The sequence below is a fragment of the Gobio gobio genome (assembly GCF_949357685.1).
Source record: "Gobio gobio genome assembly, chromosome: 18".
Classification (NCBI taxonomy): Eukaryota; Metazoa; Chordata; class Actinopteri; order Cypriniformes; family Gobionidae; genus Gobio; species Gobio gobio.
Window position 1 is genome coordinate 24,710,430 of NC_137111.1, and position 17,821 is coordinate 24,728,250.

At 38.3% G+C, this 17,821-nt stretch overlaps 1 protein-coding gene across 1 annotated transcript in view; it reads right to left on the minus strand.

The window, feature by feature from the left end:
* The window catches only part of brf1a (BRF1 general transcription factor IIIB subunit a), a 57,989-nt gene that overhangs the window by 17,133 nt on the left and 23,035 nt on the right, over positions 1-17,821 (minus strand). Inside the window, exons 7-12 of the mRNA XM_079842599.1 lie at positions 16,736-16,885; positions 13,511-13,604; positions 13,180-13,306; positions 12,880-12,919; positions 12,701-12,793; positions 9,866-10,126 (exon numbers count right to left, since the gene is read on the minus strand). Coding sequence (XP_079698725.1) covers positions 9,866-10,126; positions 12,701-12,793; positions 12,880-12,919; positions 13,180-13,306; positions 13,511-13,604; positions 16,736-16,885 — 765 coding nt within the window. The remainder of the gene's footprint in view (positions 1-9,865; positions 10,127-12,700; positions 12,794-12,879; positions 12,920-13,179; positions 13,307-13,510; positions 13,605-16,735; positions 16,886-17,821) is intronic.

Below are 17,821 nucleotides of genomic sequence, written 5' to 3' on the forward strand. Positions count from 1 at the left end.
GTGTCTCTGTCAGATGACATCACATCACTGTCAGTGCTTGCATTTCATTAGAAGAAAACAAAGCAATAAATGGGTGACAAGGATAAAAACGATAGAGAATCAATCAAACAGCAGGAAAAAATAAAAAGGGTGACATGTTGAAAACTACACTAAAACTAGCATAATGTTGATATGACTATAGTTTCACAGCTTTATAAACTCATTTTTAAAACTATACATACATTTTAAGTCAAAACTATGGTTTGGCAATATATTTAATATTCATGATACATTAGTGTATATTTTGCTGTAACTAAGTGAATGCTTTTTTATTTGATCCATACATCCATACACATTACCATACAAAAGTTTGGGGTCAGTAAACATTTTTTTAAGTAATATCTTATGCTCACCAAGGCATTTATCTGATCCAAAATACAGTAAAAAAAGTTATATTAAGAAATATTATTAATTTCAAATAGCTGTTTTCTATTTTAAGAAGTAATTCCTGTGATGGCAAAGCTGAATGTTGAAAACAGCTGTGCTGCTTTATATTTTTGTGGAATCCATGACACTTTTTTTCAGGACTCTTTGATGAAAGTTCAAAAGAACAGCATTTATTTGAAATTGAAATCTTTTGTAATTTCACAAATGTCTTTAGTCTCACTTTTGATCTACGGGTCCTTGCTGTATAAAATATTCAATATCATCAAAAGGTCACCTCAAACCTCAAACCATGTGATCTATGACAGGATTCTAAACATGGTGTTTATGAACATTGTTATAAAGACTGACAAAGCCACATCTGTGTGCGTTATAAAGGCCTTATGAATGTAAATTACCGTCACTTTTGGCCCATCTGTCCTTTACAAACCCCTAACAGCTGTCTTGAGGATACATTCAAAGCGAGCAAGAAGAATAAATGTCACTCACACACTTACTCTGTCTTTCATTCTCCTTTGAAAGGCACCTCTCCCACCCCTCCTCTCTCTCTCCATCTCCTCCCACTCTTTCCTAGTGTAAATGAACAAGTCTCTTCTCTCCTCCTGCTCTGAAGATTCAGGGAGATTCTAAAGGATGGGGAGTGGAGGAAAGACTTTTCTGTTGCAGATGAACAGTGCATTATGCAAAGGGCTTGGAAAATAGGGTGAACAAATAAACGTAATATACTGACTATCTATATTTCTATTTTCCCTTCTGTTTATTGATCAGAGTCACAGTAAACCTGGGGGTGCTGCTGGTATCTCCTGCTGTGTGGTCAGAGAAGACAGTGAGTGACCATCTGGAGACTCACACTCACTGCTGCATTGTTAAGATCACAGGCCCTCCGCCCCCTCAGAGAATTACACTGCATTACACAGCAGCACCAGATCTCGCTCTCCACACACACACACACACACACACACACACACACACACACACACACACACACACACACACACACACACACACACACACACACACACACACACACACACACACACACACACACACACACACACACACACACACACACACACACACACACACACACACACACACACACACACACACACACACACACACACACACACACACACACACACACACACCATTCTGACATCCTCACAGAAGAGTACTGACCTTAGAAAAACAAAGTCAAAAAGAAAAACAAGGAGAGGATGGACACCTTCAAACAACAGTATATAGCCTGCTTGCTGTCACACAGTTTCATCTGAGTGTACTTAACAAGTAAGGCAAAAACTAAAAGCTTTAATATATTGCCATATGGGGTGGGCGATATAACGGTAGACACGATTAACCGGTAGAAATTTGTCAAATTGTCAACTGGTAGAGATTTTGGATTATTGCCTTTATCACGGTTACGCTGATGTGACGTTGCTGTGCTTCGCAGTCAGGAAAGCTTATCGTTTGCATGCGTTTTTAAGCATTGCAGTTTAAAAACAGGTGATTGTAAACTGTTGAAGCACAATAATAATATGTCTTAAGCGAGCGTAAACAGTTGAGAAAGAAAACGCACAAGTATATTGGATCTGTGCAGTCGGTCTTAAAGTGACAGCATCTAAATTTACCTGCTGTCATTATTAATGCTAATCAAACAACAAAAAAGAGAAAATCTCTCACTTCTCTTGACTGAATCACTTTTGTAACTTTAATAAGACTAAATGTATATTTAAATGACACAGTAAAGACTATGAACTTTTTTTGTACTGTTGATTACTTTACTACATTTTATGTAGTATTTTAAGTGCTTGAAGTTTTTAAGGTCTATTTGTCTGTTTGTTTTCTTTGCTCTTTCTTTATCACTGTTAACTACTGTCTTCAGTAAGCTTGAGAGATGAAAATGGTTATAATAAATTATGAAATTTCATAATATATATTAGCCGTATTTATTCATAGCATACACAGATAAATAGTGAGAAAGTAAAAAAAAAACAATAACACAAAAATCTGCATTGCAGATTTTTATAGTACAAGCAATGTGAAAAGACATTAGCTAACATGCTAAAGCTAGCAGCAACACCAAATAAGAGGACACGTATGATACACTATAAATACATTGCTTAATTAAAAAAATTCAAATCCAGGTAGTAGTAAAAACAAAAACAATTGTTGTATCTGAGACATTATCATTCTTTAAAGGTCCCATGGCATGAAATTTTCATTTTATGAGGTTTTTCAACATTGATATGAGTTCCCCTAGCCTGAATATTGTCCCCAAGTGGATAGAAATGTTGATCGGTGTAAACCCGAGTTCTGGCTGTCTCTCTCTGCCTTTGAGAAAATGACAGGCCAGATGAGCCAATCCTGAAGTCTCCTGGTTTGACGTTCAAGCAGGAACGGTTACCTCCCTTTCCTCCGCCCAGAGAATCTGCCACGCCCATGCAAACGCTCGAGAGATCATGGGTTGTGAACGAGTGAATGCTGGCAGTTTCTCAGTGTTTGGATGTACAAATGAAAACAGAAGTCTTTTTTCAGTTCCTTCTGATCTGTGATCAGTAATTTCTGATGTGTAGCTAATTATTTATTATTCGTGCACACAATGCGGCTTCTCTCTCTCCAGACAGAACAGTGTTTTCTATCTTGTGAGTCAGTGTTTTTGTACGTCCTCGTCGCGTCTATCGGTTCTAAAATGTGCATACAGTCATGAGTTTCTGCTCAACATCGGCCTCACACACGCCGAAGCTCGGGCTGCACTGGCCGGTGGCCTTCAACATCCCCGACCCCCAGTACTGCATCTGGCCCACAGCGGAGGCACCAAACGCGGCGTGAGATTAAGCAGAAGGGGGGTAAGCGTGAGCATATTCGGGCTAGCCAGCCTAGCCCCACAATAAACTGGATTACATTCGATTACTGCTGTTGTGTCTTTGTTTGCGCTGTGTACTCAACGCGCGTCACTGGCGCTTTTATTTTACTTTAAAAATAATGCCATTTTCAACACTTACTTTTAACTCGTTCATCTCGACAGCTGTAATGGTACTTTGCATGTGTTACAAAGTTGGTAATAATGATGAAGACAGACTCGGTGTGACTGGGACTCGTGTTTATTCAGAACTCTCAGATACAAACACAATAAACTCGCGCTGACTGACAGCGCTCTCATAACTCAGTAGTTACTATAAATAACTTTGTTAGCAATCGCTGATCTCCGTCTCTAGTACGTTAGTGATGTCCGGTTCGCGAACGATCTTTCTTTTGAACCAGTTCTTTTTAGTGAACCGAATCAGTTCACCAAATCGGACTGAATCGTTCTAAACGGTTCCCGTCTCCAGTCAGCGCTGATCCATAATTTACTAAAGTTACTAACTTTCTGACATGAGTGACAGTCCCTCCGACTAGAAATAGACTAATAACCTGAAGTATATGCTGAAACTACAACAGTTCAGACATGCTGAGAACTGATGTGAAGTGAACTCAGGTCCATCCGTCTCTCTGGCAGCAGCTCGTGCCTGCTCGTGCCTCGTAGACCAAGTTAAACCACGCCCCCTCCGCTCATTTAAAATGCAAAGATGTCAGCCAATCACAACAGTGGGCGTTTTTACTGAAGTCTCACAGCAGACACGCCTCTTGAAGCAGGGCATTCAGCCACAGGGCAAACAGCAGTATTGAAAAAATGCCTTTTATTTCTAAATTATGACATTTTATGATGTAAAAGTCATACTAACAATATAAGTACACCTCAGGAAACATTATAAAATAATAGAAAAATGCCATGCCATGGGACCTTTAAAGGGATCCCATGGTGTTGACTTGTATGGCTTAATATAACATAAATGATGTGCCTTACTGAAATATGTAGTTGAAAACCCATGAAAGATCCACGTTATTTAAAAAATCCATTATATATTTGGACAATGGGCGGCGGCATTTTGTTTGCGTTCTAGGTTGATGACGTAGAATGGTTGCACTTGGCAATCAACTGGCTCTACCCGTAGCTATTTTTACCACAATACAACTCGAAAAATGTTCCAGAGTTAAACAAAACCAATCAATTGCTTTGTAATTGCATTTAAAACACACTCAAACACACGTGCACACAAACGCTCTCTCACACACACACACCAACAAATCGGCGCGCCCAGCCGCCCACACACACACACACACCTTTTTTTACGGTCTATGATACACACATACATCTGACAGCTCTGTTCTCAATCGAGATGTGTTATGGGCTGCCCTCGTCAGTCACGACAGGGGCTGAATCTGAAATCGCCCCCTAAAACCTCATTCATTATTCCCTACATTATCCACTAATTAGGGCTGCTCGATTATGGAAAAAATCATAATCACGATTATTTTGGTCAATATTGAAATCACGATTATGTAACACAATTATTTCACATGACTTTGGGAATGTGTTGTATTTATTAAAAATACACCTTTCAAAAATTCAATTGAAATTGTAACATTTGTTGTACTTTTTGATCTATTAAAATAAATAATATAACATATATTCAAATCAAAGTATAAAAGTATTCACGTAAAAATGATAATCACAAATAAATAAGATCAACAATATGGTTCGGCTAGATATGCTTTTCAGGTACGTCTAACATTAGTTTTCAGGTACAGAAATGTATCAAATGTAAAATAGCATTGCATATTTGAGTGCATAAATTAAAGATGAATCCTATTAAACTTACAAAAGCTATTCAATCCGGATCGGATATGCGTCGTCTTTCTCGACTGTATAAAGTTCACTTAAGGCATATACAGACTATGTCTGCTAGGATACTCATCAAGATGGACATGTTGACATACGTTTTGTGTGAGTTTGTCCGTTCAAGAGCAAGACTTGAAAGAGAACTCAGTATTTGCGCGCTGAGAGATGTGTGCGCGCTCTCGGATGAGCGCACAGAGATACATTTTCTCACTGCGCGCGGCTTCTCATTCGCGTCTTCTGGCACAAAACCCGGGTGATGACGGTGAAAACGACTGGTCATATTCAAACATACGGCAGCACTCGCATGCATTGAACAAAGTTTACAAAGAGAGAATTATTTGAAAAATATGAGGGGAAAAAAGGACGTTTACACGGCACCCCTGCTCTCGTCAGTTTTTGTTTCTTTATTAGATTGTCATAGGTCACTCTGTGTTTAATTTTCAAGTGGTAAAACAAATTCGTGATGTTCCCTTGCGTTGCAGCCACTACCATGTAGCAAATCTTGCACGTAGCATGTTTCTGCTCGTCGTCTGATTCCTCGAAGCCAAACTGTTCCCAGACAACGGAGTTGGTTTTGCTTTTTTTGCTCACCAAACGCTGCTGTAACTGCCCTCCTTCTGCCATCTTTACTCGCGCCGAGTTTTTAAATTCTGCACACGAGACTCCCGATCTGAGAAAGTTTGTGGCTTCGGGAGGGGCGGATGAGCGCGTGCGCGTTTCATTCAGAACGCAAGGCAAAATAATCGTTTTTTCTCGATTGTACTATTTTGGTGATCGTTGGGAGGCAAAATCGAAATCGAAATCGAAATTCGATTAATTGCACAGCCCTACCACTAATTCAGTTCACTTGATGAGTAAATGAAAACGAGTGAGTGAATTCGGACAGCTGTTGTGTGTACATCGGCTGTACACTCATTATTGCGGTAACGCGGTTCAATGTGGGATTGAATGAGTGCACTCATAATTATGGTTTCGGACACCACTACAAATGGCTGTCCCCTAAAATAGTGCCCTATTTGAGGGTATAGGGGGCGATTTCGGATTCAGCCAGGGAGAGTGCTCATGTATAAGCCAACCAAGTCAACCTCATGTATAACATTACAGGTGATTGAGCGTGTGTACGCGCGCACAGTGCGTGGATGTGTGTTTGTGTGTGTGAGCGCACCGATCTATTGGTGTGTCCGTTTGTCTGTGTGTGTGTGTGTGTGTGTGTGTGCGCAGTGTTGCCAACTATTTTCCAAGGAAAGTAGCTAAAGCCTGCCCAAAAAGTCGCTAAATGTCGCTAGATGACGTCATGTGTCAATTAGCATATCCGTGACGTCACCGCGTCATCCTTGCGTTCTGTGCTTTCTCTCTTAATCCGTGCTCACATACTGTATTTTAAAATAATACAATACAGCCAACTGTCCAATAAATATGTTCTCATTTCCTATATCATTTTTTCATACAGTAGAACGAGTATGATAAAGTGAATGACAAAAATTTGTAACAATCTGAATTGAGAAATGTTTGAAACTGGATGAAACTGAAGCTCTGTGAGAGTGAGTAATACAAGTGATAAGCACGAGCAGAATGGAAATCATAACGGGTCAAACTAAATAATTTAAATATAAAACAAAGGAAGCAGATAAGTGATTGGTCCGTGGCAACACTGTGCTCATATGTAGCTCATTCACGTCTGTCAGCTGTTGTGTGTGTTCAACGGCACGCGCTGCTCCTCTCAGCCACAGCCACTCACTGAACAGGGTAAACGCAGAGAGAGGTGTGACAGCAGGGAGAAAGCAAGACCTCGCGCTCGCAGAACAGCACTGGCGACATTTGTAAAATAAAGTAGCTGACGTTTGTCCAAAAAGTCGCTAGATTTGTCGCTAGTCGCTTTTTTGAAAAAGTCTGAAAAGTCGCTAAATTTGGCGACAAAGTCGCTAAGTTGGCAACACTGTGTGTGTGTGTGTGTGAGAGAGAGAGAGAGAGAGAGATTGTGTGCATGTGTGTTTTAAATGCAATTACAATTGATTGGTTTTGTTTAACTCTGAAACATTTTTCGAGGTGTGTTATGGTAAAAATAGCTACGGGTAGCGCCAGTTGATTGCCGAGTGCAACCATTCTACGTCATCAACCTAGAACGCAAACAAAATGGCGGCGCCCATTGTCCAAATATATAATGGATTTTTTAAATAACGTGGATCTTTCATGGGTTTTCTACTACATATTTCAGTAAGACACATCATATGTTATATTAAGCCATTCAAGTCTTGACACCATGGGATCCCTTTAACAAATCATAGAAGATATACAGTAGTACAGTACAGTGTAAAGGAAGTACCGTATATCATTTAAACCGCTTCTGAGGAAATAAAATAAAAGTAAAAGAGTAAAAGAATTTATTAATTTAAATAAAACTAAACAGGTAATATTAATTAGTCACTGAAGGGATAGTTCACTTGTATAACTTTCTTCTGTTGAGCATAAACAAAGATATTTTGTGAAAAGCCTGTGTTTTGTGAAAAGTGAAAAAGTGAAAAGTGTGTTTTGTTCATAAAATGGAAGTCACGGTCACCAAATCATAACATTTTCTATTGTGTTCCACAAAAGATTAAAAGTCATACAGGTTTGGAAACACATGAGGGTGAGTAAAAAACAAACTTCAAATTTTTGGGTGAACTAATCCTTTAACGTAAATTATAATGATGGACCAGACTAATAGTGCCAATAATTGTGTTGATGTCGTTAAGTTTAATGATGTAGTGAAAGTTCTCTCTCTGTCTCTCTCTGATGCAACATATACTCGCACATCACAAACACTTCTGCATTTTTAAATAAGTACATCCAGCTCAATCTCACTCTCACGCACAGTAACTAGAACACTCTAACAAGCATCTTATTGTCTGGAATGGAACAATGAGCCCACCTAAAAATAAACAGAGAGAATAGACAGAAAAAGCTGAAGCAGACAGAACCAAGACAGAAGAGTGCACAGAAATACAGAGAGAGCCATATTGTCAGTTTGCAATACATAATCATCACTGAGATGAAATGAGCAAATTACATTGTCACAGTTCTGGAAGTCATTCACTTGAGTTTACATGGACACTGGGCAAAACAAAAGCACTAAAAAATACCTCCTCTCTGAGTCATGATTTTTCCTGAACCCCAGACAACAACCAAACCAAAATACACACACACTGCATGAGTGGGTCTCGCGGGCAATCAAACGCGCATACAGCCGGCCATAGTGGGTGGATGAAAGACAGTGCGCTAATGACAAGGTGCTGTGTTCAATTAGTGCTTCAAAGACTGGAGCGGGGCTTCCTCTTCCTCCGCCCCATACAAATCATCCACAATCAGCACAACCAATCGAAAACATGACAACCTGCTCGCACAGCCAATCACAAAATCTGACAACCTGCCAGCACTCTATCCCCAGGAGTTTGCCAGCTGCAGCTCTTCTGCCTGTGATGAACAAAGTCTTATTCTCTCCCTCGAATGCTCTCGCATAGTGTAAACGCAACAACCACAAAAGATAATGCAATCATTTCAGATAAACAAGTCACTCTTGAGTTCTGTTCTCCAGAGGCTGGGTAACTCTCACTATAGTGTGGCAGTGGTATAAATTGAAAGAAGTGATTTTCTTTACTATAAAATAATTATTCTGAGTTCCACTCCTCTTCTTCTACGCATCCTAATAGCACAATGTGTGAAATGAAAGTGGATTAATGAGTGTTTAAAAAAGGAGTCACTATAGTTGCACACTTCTTAAAACCCTCTGGGCCTCTTCGGTCAGGAATGTCCGAACTGGTGTGGCTGTAACAACATGGTAAAATTGAGCCAAAAGACTCAAATAAGATGTTGGAATCAAATTATCACATCTTAATCAGGGTCTATTAAGCTGGGGTCTAAAGCATACCTGTTTGTTACATTTGTATTGAATTTTGATGTTATGTGTAACAAAATGTCCACCTCTGTGTTCAGGTTTGACTGTAGTAAAATGTATGCAAAAACTGACACTTCAAATCAACATTTCAAACTAAAAATATCTAAAACTTTGACAAAAAGCCTTTTAGATTAAGTATAAATACAAATCCACAACTTAAAAATAAGTATTTATGTCTAAAAACCACTAGAGAATTTAAAGCGCATTATATTGAGCTATATAGGAATCTAGTGGTTACATCAAGGCATTGCATAAATTTGAATTTTTTTACTCCCACCTGACGTCACTAATCTACCTTCAAAAATTGGATTTTAAATGCATTGTCTCCATTTTAACATGGAATACTGCTTTAATTGAAAAAATATTTTAAAATATATTAGAACAAAACTGTGTATTATTTTCAATGGGGGAAAATTGTTTATTAAATTTGTGTAAATATTGCATAGTATCATTAAATCCCCTCAAAACTCTAAATAATAAATATTATTGAACACAATTTTTTCCATTGGTTTTCCTGGGGAAAAAAGTTACATTTCAAGGCTTTGGTCACTTTTGACCGCAAAGGAGCTAAATGTGACCCCTAAACGAAGAGGACCAGAGGGTTAAACTCATAAAACAAAAAAGAATGAAGAGCAAATGTGTAATGCAAATGGATGGAAAGAAAGTGAATTAAATGAAAGTGGATCAATGTTAATGTTTCACAGAGTTCCTCCTCTTCCTCTGCTTGTACTAGGTCAATGTTATCACAGCAAAAATGTGTTTATGCACCTTGAAAGTGGAGTCACACTTACCGTTCTCCTTCTCCTCTCCCATTTTGGTGATGGACTCGGGCAGCCCCAAACTGGCCGCAGTGGGCAAAGCTCCAAGCAATAATGCTAACGAGGGCCGTTTGGTTGGAGAGACTTTCTCTGCATCGCGCTCCTGCTGACTGCCACCTCCATCCTCTCCAAATACAGTACTGCACAGGTGAGACGCTGCTGCCCTCAGCTCATCGTCCTCTCCTTCATCATCACCAGCAAGGACACTGGATGATGCCAAGGAAATCATATCATCTGGGAAAAGCAAGCGAGAAAACATACACATAATTGCAGGAACATAAAATAAAAGGTAAATGAAGTAGAAAGAAAGAAAGAAATTGCTGTATGTATGCAAATAAAGTACATTTATTTTTGTAATTAAATTATTTTGCCAATTAAAACATGAAGCTAGATGTATTTTCCCTTTGATTTTGAACTTTGCTATGATCCAGCTGACAGGGGAAGAAAGTAATTAAATAAACACACACAGCTGACCGCAGCAACACACACGCATGCACACACACACTATCGAAAAGTGAACACACATGCATGAAAAGAGACACTCAGACACACAAACACTCCCACGCTCTCGCAGTCTTAATTAGCTCCCTCCTGTAATCACTACATTAGAGAGAGACATATCACGCATGGGGAAGCACTGGAGCTCTGATTGTGAGGGCTGCTGAACAAGGAACTAATTGGATAGAAACGTAAACAGAATTTCTGCACAAGGGAAGTAACACTCCACTTCCGGAAGAAAACGTTGTGAGAGCAGCAGTTCTCACCAAACAAAAGACAAATTCTGAAAAAACAATCATTTGTTTTAAGCGAAAACATTTTGGGTGTCATTCACCAATAATTGTGGTTCTCAAGGAGCAAACCATCTCTATGTAAGTGCTTTCCACACAACAGCCATTCATCAATCTTTTCCAACAAATTCTTACGCTTTTCTAAATATGCGCTCCCATCTGAGAACATGCACCATACACAATCTTCAAATAAAGCCAAGCATGTTATTCTCAAAACCTGTTGATACACAATAAACTGGCCTAGACTACACTTGATAGCAATACGCATTACAAGTCTATATCACATTAAGCTATATTTCTATATTATAAAATGTCTGTCATTCTAAAATACTGGATCCTTTTTTCTAATAATTATTAAAATATGTTTTAGATATAAAAAAAAATCTATATTTATATTTAAATATAAATGATTAACAATAATATAAAAATTTTGATATTTCATGGTATAATTAAACCATTCCATGTTTTTAAAGCCACCAGGAGTTTTTTTTGTATGTAAAGTTTGCGTTGGTTAAAATTTTACTCACATTAAGAAACAATATACATTATCATTCAAAAGTTTAGGTACAATAAAAAATTACTTATTATTCAGCAATAAAGCATTAAATTGATCTAAATCATTAATAATGTTTTAAAATATTTCTATTTCAGATAAATGCTGTTCTTTTGAACTTTCTATCCAATATTCATGAAAAAACGTCTCAGTTTCCACAGAAATATTAAGCTGCACAATTGTTTTCATCTGTGACAAAAATAAGAAATGTTTCCTAAGCACCAAATTAGCATATTAGAATGATTTCTGAAGGATCACGTGACACTGAAGACTGGAGAAATGATGCTGAAAATTCAGCTTTGCCATCACAGGAATAAAGGCGTACTTCAGCACTGGAAAGATGAATGTGTATTTAAATTTGGGTCATTTATGTAGTAGAAATGTGAAAATATATTTTTGAAGTTGGTGCCTTCTAGACTGAAAAGTCAGAAAATGTATTTTTGGCTCATATGGATGAAAAACAACAACTCCCAGAATGCACTTGCTTCGCTGCCCTACGAGAGCACTCCCAAGTCATGCCAACCGGTTCCATAACTTGCCCACAGCCCCACACCCCACCATCGTTTTGATTTTTATAGTAATAAAATAATTTAGTTCAGTTAGAGAACAGACACTGCAATTAAAAACTGAAGGTGTCTGCTCAATACAGCACGAGCCGAATGAGTGTCGCCGCACAGACCAGCAGCAGGAGTCACATTTCATTCATCACGAGAGCAAACAGCTGACAGACCAGATGATCGCGGAAGATTTGGTTTCAAAGCAAAATGCGCCTATTTAAGTGAGTTTTTCATTGTACCGTTTTGTTGTTGTGTTTTCATGAACCCACAATTCAAGCAACCAGCCCCGAATTGGCGCTAATTTTAAACCAAAACTAAAATGAGCATGGACGACCGGCATTCATTCACGGCCTCAGTGCGTATCCAGTCAGTCGCATTTTCAGTTCATGCCTATAGAAGCTTAACTTTCATAGGAATTAATTGAGAACACTCGCTTTGCTCCGCACCGCTCCGTTATGAATTTCCGTGCCGCCGTCTGTGTCTTATATTTTGTGAGTGAGATCCCACCCCTACGGGCGGGTTGAAAACATGCGGAAATAACTCCTACTACTGGCTGTAGTCTCTAGCCTCTGGCCAAAAAAGCCTCCGATGATGCAAAATGACGATATTTGCGTCATCGGAGGCTTTTTTCCAGACATAAAATACATAAATCTCTCATCTCAAGGGGATATAAGAAGGGGGGGGGGGGGGGGGAAACGATCATTCTAATATACTACCGGGATTCTACTTATTCAAAGCTTAAATGATAAATTGCAGAAGTAACCCGGTGATGGTGAACATAAGGGACTTATTTCAAACACATTAAAAAAATCTTACTGACCCAAACTTTGGAATGGTAGTGCAAGTGTGAACGTATACTGAAAAAACATGTGCGACAACTTTTCTGCGGGGTTGTGTGAGAACACTGTACCTTCTCTGGAACAGGATGCATAAAATCCCCTGGCTTTGGGCCTACAGCTCTCCAGCTCTACTTCAATCTCATCCTGATAGCCACAGATTTCACCTGCAGAGCACATATCAGTGTGAGTGAGATCAAACACCTATGATGAAAATTAGAGCATAAAATCCTGTCTAAATGTTTCAAGGTACCTTCAATATCATCAACTTTCTTTGCAAGCTCCTGCTCAATCTGTGGAAGAATTCACCAGAGAAAACAATTGGACTGGTTGTGTGAAAGCACATATTGAGAGAATGGCTTATTTAAATGTTCATATTTCTAAAAACACAAGATGCAAAGAGTGCTAACTGGGGTATAAAGTCTGTATCTCTGCGCTCGGATGAGGGACAGTTCAACTTGCAAAAAACATATGAGGCCAAGGCACTCGAGAATTTCGAGAATAGAACATTTTGAAAACATTCATATTTCTAACTAAAAGTGTGAATCGTGACCTGTTTTAGCTTTTGCTTCCTAAGTCCAGCCGTGTAAGAGGGCGGGTCGCACTCCTGCTCCAGATCCACCTTCATGAACTCTTCAATAGTCAGCTCACTGGTGGGCGTGTCTTCAAATTCATTCAGCCTGTCAATCAAACACACCAGGGGTCAAGACATACAACAGCAAAATGGAGCCTAAATTCAAAGCCTCAGAAAGAGAGTGCAAAACCAAATCCAGATACAGCGCCAATTATATAATACGAATGATATTGCTACATATTACTAATATAATAGTAATAACTGAGCACAGCTTATGGTCATACTGTGATTATTTTAAGACAAAACACACCTTTTCCTCAGTGTGGCTTCACAGACTTTCACCACGCTGATCACTTCCTTAATTGTGCGACGGAACTCGTGCATACGAGCAGCAACCAAGAGAGCTATAGGGAACACATATACACAACTTTAAGTACATCATACACACTTTCAGCCAATGGAAAGAGAAACGGAGAGAAGGAGACAGAGAGAGAGAGAGAGAGACAGAGACAGAGACAGAGACAGAGACAGAGACAGAGACAGAGACAGAGACAGAGAGAGAGAGAGAGAGAGAGAGAGAGAGAGAGAGAGAGAGAGAGAGAGAGAGAGAGAGAGAGAGAGAGAGAGAGAGAGAGAGAGAGAGAGAGAGAGAGGGAGGAAGGAAAGAGGTTGCATAGTCAAATATGAAACATTAATAAGGCCTTCAGAAAAGTACGTCCACTGTACCTGCCCCCCTACTGACTCACCTCAGGCAGAACAAACAGACATTTAATGCACCTGCAATACTGCAGAACCCCTGATGCCTGTTTCACTCTGATTCATTAAAGAAACATGAAGAGCTAGATGCACTTCTGAACTACCTGACAAACTGAAGAATGTCCAACACCACAAAGCATGCAAGCATGTAAAAGATACTGAAGAATTTTAGAGCTTAATGATCCCTACAAGATGAACTAATTAAAACAAAAATGACATCATGGTTTACTGTCACTCTCTAAAATTATTTTACTGCTTTGAGAAACAAAATGACTGAATTTTCATTTCAAATACAAATATAATCATTTCCCTAATTCACTAATTCATAATCTTATTTCAAATATTTATTTTGTAGAACGTTCTTTACATAAGCCAAGAAAAATATCTTATCACTTATAACATCACTTTTGGTATTTTTGTAATGGTATTTTCTGCATTTGGGGCTGAAACTTACTATCACTATTAGTTAAGCACTGACACAGCTTAGCCTGAAAACACTACAACTAAGATTTATGTACATATTTGCTTCATTTAACAAAAACTTTATCGCATATATATACACTAAATATGCATAATATACACTACCATTCAAAAGTTGTTGTTTTTTTTTAAGAAATTCATACTTTTCATTCAGCAAGGACACGTTAAATTGATCAAAAGGTGACAGAAATCTTTTATAAAATCATACATCTCTTAACTATTTCAAATAAATGTTTTTTTGACTCTCTATTAATAAAAATATTATCAAGGTTTCTACAAAATATTACGCAGCACAACTGTTTCCACATTGATAGTAATAAGAAATTACTACGGAGCAGAAAATCAACATATTAGAATGATTTATGAAGGAATAAATTAGATTTTAAAATATAGTAAAATAGAAAACATAGTAATAATATTACATAATATCACTGCAGTTTTAACTGCATTGTTATACAAATAAAATGCAGCTTTGGTAACGCCTTTTTCAAAAACACTTCTGAACAGTAGTGAATATTTTTATATACTATATATATACATATATATATATATATATATATATACATATATACATATATACATATATACATATATACATATATACATATATACATATATATATATATATATACATATATATATATACATATATACATATATACATATATACATATATACATATATATATATATATATATATATATATATATATATATATATATATATCCTGCCATGTAGAAAATGTACTTTGTCATGTAAATATAAAACATAAAATGCTTTCAAATTTTCTCATAAACACCTCTCAAATCACAGACATCTGTATCTGATGAGTCCTTTCTAAATACATGGTCTTGTGACAGATTAAAGGACATTCTACCCCACTCTCTCCCCTCTCTGTCCAGGGGTGTCAGATGTATTTAATGGCTTGTTTCCATCGAGCGGTACAGAACAGTATAGTACAGTACGCAATTATTTCCGTTTCGATTGTCAGAAGTTGTGAATGGTACCAAAATACCGTACCATACCACTTTTTTGGCACCCTTCCATTGGGGTACCTAGCACAGTAGTCCGGTACCTAAAGTTTGGAGCTAGACTCACTGCAGAGTGTTGATTGGTTGGCAGAGAATCGTCACTTGCGCATGCTACGAGGAATGACAACACAAGAGGCGCCATTTTTTAATATACAGTTGAAACACAATAAAAGCTTGTCTTCTTGTTACAAACAGCCACATGCCGAGAAGCAAGAACAAGATCGGCTGTGTGTCCTCTATTGTTGTTTACTGTGTCGCTTTCTTCTTCGCGTGAGAATGACGTCGAACGCTACTTTCCGGCATACATCATGCCAATTAAGTAAGGATACTGTTAGCGGTGGAAACGGGATCAGGGTTTACCATCCCGAATCGTACTGTACCGTACCGCTCGGTGGAAACAAGCCATAACTGACCACACTATCTCGAAGAAAAAAAAAAACACGTTTTCCTCCTCTGCTGTTTAATCCGGCAGGATATTAAATCAATCCGTGTTTCAGCTACTAGATGAGGACTATTCAACAAGCTTGAGGCATTCATCACACTCTGCAGTCCTCTCTGCCTCTCAGTTTATCTTCATTCTGGGTCTCTTTCACATTCTTTCAGTCTCTCTGTCAATCTGCCTTTCTTTCTAAAGTCTCTGATCTCTCACAGCGAAACAAACTCTTTTAGGCTCATGCTTCCTCTTTTCTCAGCACTGCTCCTGAAAGATTAATGGGAGATTCATTATTCAGGTTATGCAGCGAATGGGTGGGGTGGGGGTTAGTTAGAGAAAATCATGCTGAGAGGCAGGAGTCATCAGTTATTCTAAAAACTTAATTACAGAAACTCAAACTTAACAGCCTGTGTAAAGTTTACACAAGACTGAAAGTGATGTGAAAAATGACATTGATGAGCAGGCATCAGAATTTAGCTGCACTGAATCTCTGAGGCAATTTACAGTGCCAAGAAATATCAGGCCTCAGAGGGAAAAAAAAAAGTGTTAGCCTTCTCACACTCACTTTCATCAAGACCGATTGGTGATTTGGGAACCGCTTCAAATGCATGACCTGATCTAATTACAGATTTTGACAGAAAAACTGTATATCTTAAAATGTTTTCTATGACAGATACAAAACTTTCAAATTCTGGAAGGGGTTTCTGGAGCGCGCATTCCAACTGTGGATGTCTCCGCGATGGTGTATGTGCTTTCGCGCATGTAACAAAGCAACCCTTCTCTAGCTCACATCATTAAAGAGGTTGCACCGTTAGGGGAGGGTTGCCATGGTTACCTGCTCCGCAGAGGCCTGAAGGTCTTCGTCCCGTGTGCATCCAGTCTCTCTTCATCCTCTGCAGGAGACGCAGTGCCGTCATCGAAACCTCGTGGCTCTTCTCTCCAAATTCCAGCATTTGCGCAAAACGCGGGATATAAAGACATGGATCTGTTAGAAGAAGAAAAAAAAAATTCTCAGAATTACAAAGCTAGACAGGTCTATCTAGATCTTCTCAAACGCTGTTGCATTTTCAGTTTAATAACGATCACGGTCATATCTAACGTTTAAAGCTGCTAATGAGTGGCGTTTGAGGGTTTGTACAAGATAATGCTAAAAACTGTGGCTCATAACCACTGATGAGTGTTCAGTTCAAAGGCTTTTAATAACCTTGAGTTTCATTAGTTATGATAATGCAACAAATATCATATCAAATACTATACAACTCAGACCGAGAATCTCCATTATTAACCCTTAGCCAATGACATAAGACGTTTCCAACACCATCACAATTGATTTAATGGCAGGAGAAATATGGCAGGTTGAGGGACTTTCAATTTTCTGACAGTTCTCCAATAATCCTTTCAAAAGATGATGGCACTGTGTGGAACACTCAGAAGTCTTCTTGCTCTAACAAAGTATCAGCAAATCTTCCATTTAATCCAATGATTCCCAATCAAGGATATGTACTGCAGGGGGTACTTAATCAGGCTCTATGGGGGTGATTTTGATTTGTTAAAAACTACTAAACAGAAATTACATTACAATTATTAGGGCTGTAATTTTTTTAAATAAATGTTATGGCAATTAGACTCCAGAAAGAGGGTGAATTTACTCATCTCTCACTCTTCTACACAAACATGCAGTATTTTTCCTAGTTTTTCTACCCATCAAACGCCTCAGACAATCAAATCAATATCAATCTTATCACAGTTTTTAAATAACAGATTAACAATTATATATATTCAGTAAGAAACGATGAATTAATTTCTGATTTAATGTTGATGAAAAGGTAGGAGCCTTACTGATGGGACTGTGTGGGTACATAAATCAAGAAAGATTGGGAAACTCTGATCTAATCCCCACTATATAACATGTGTTCACATA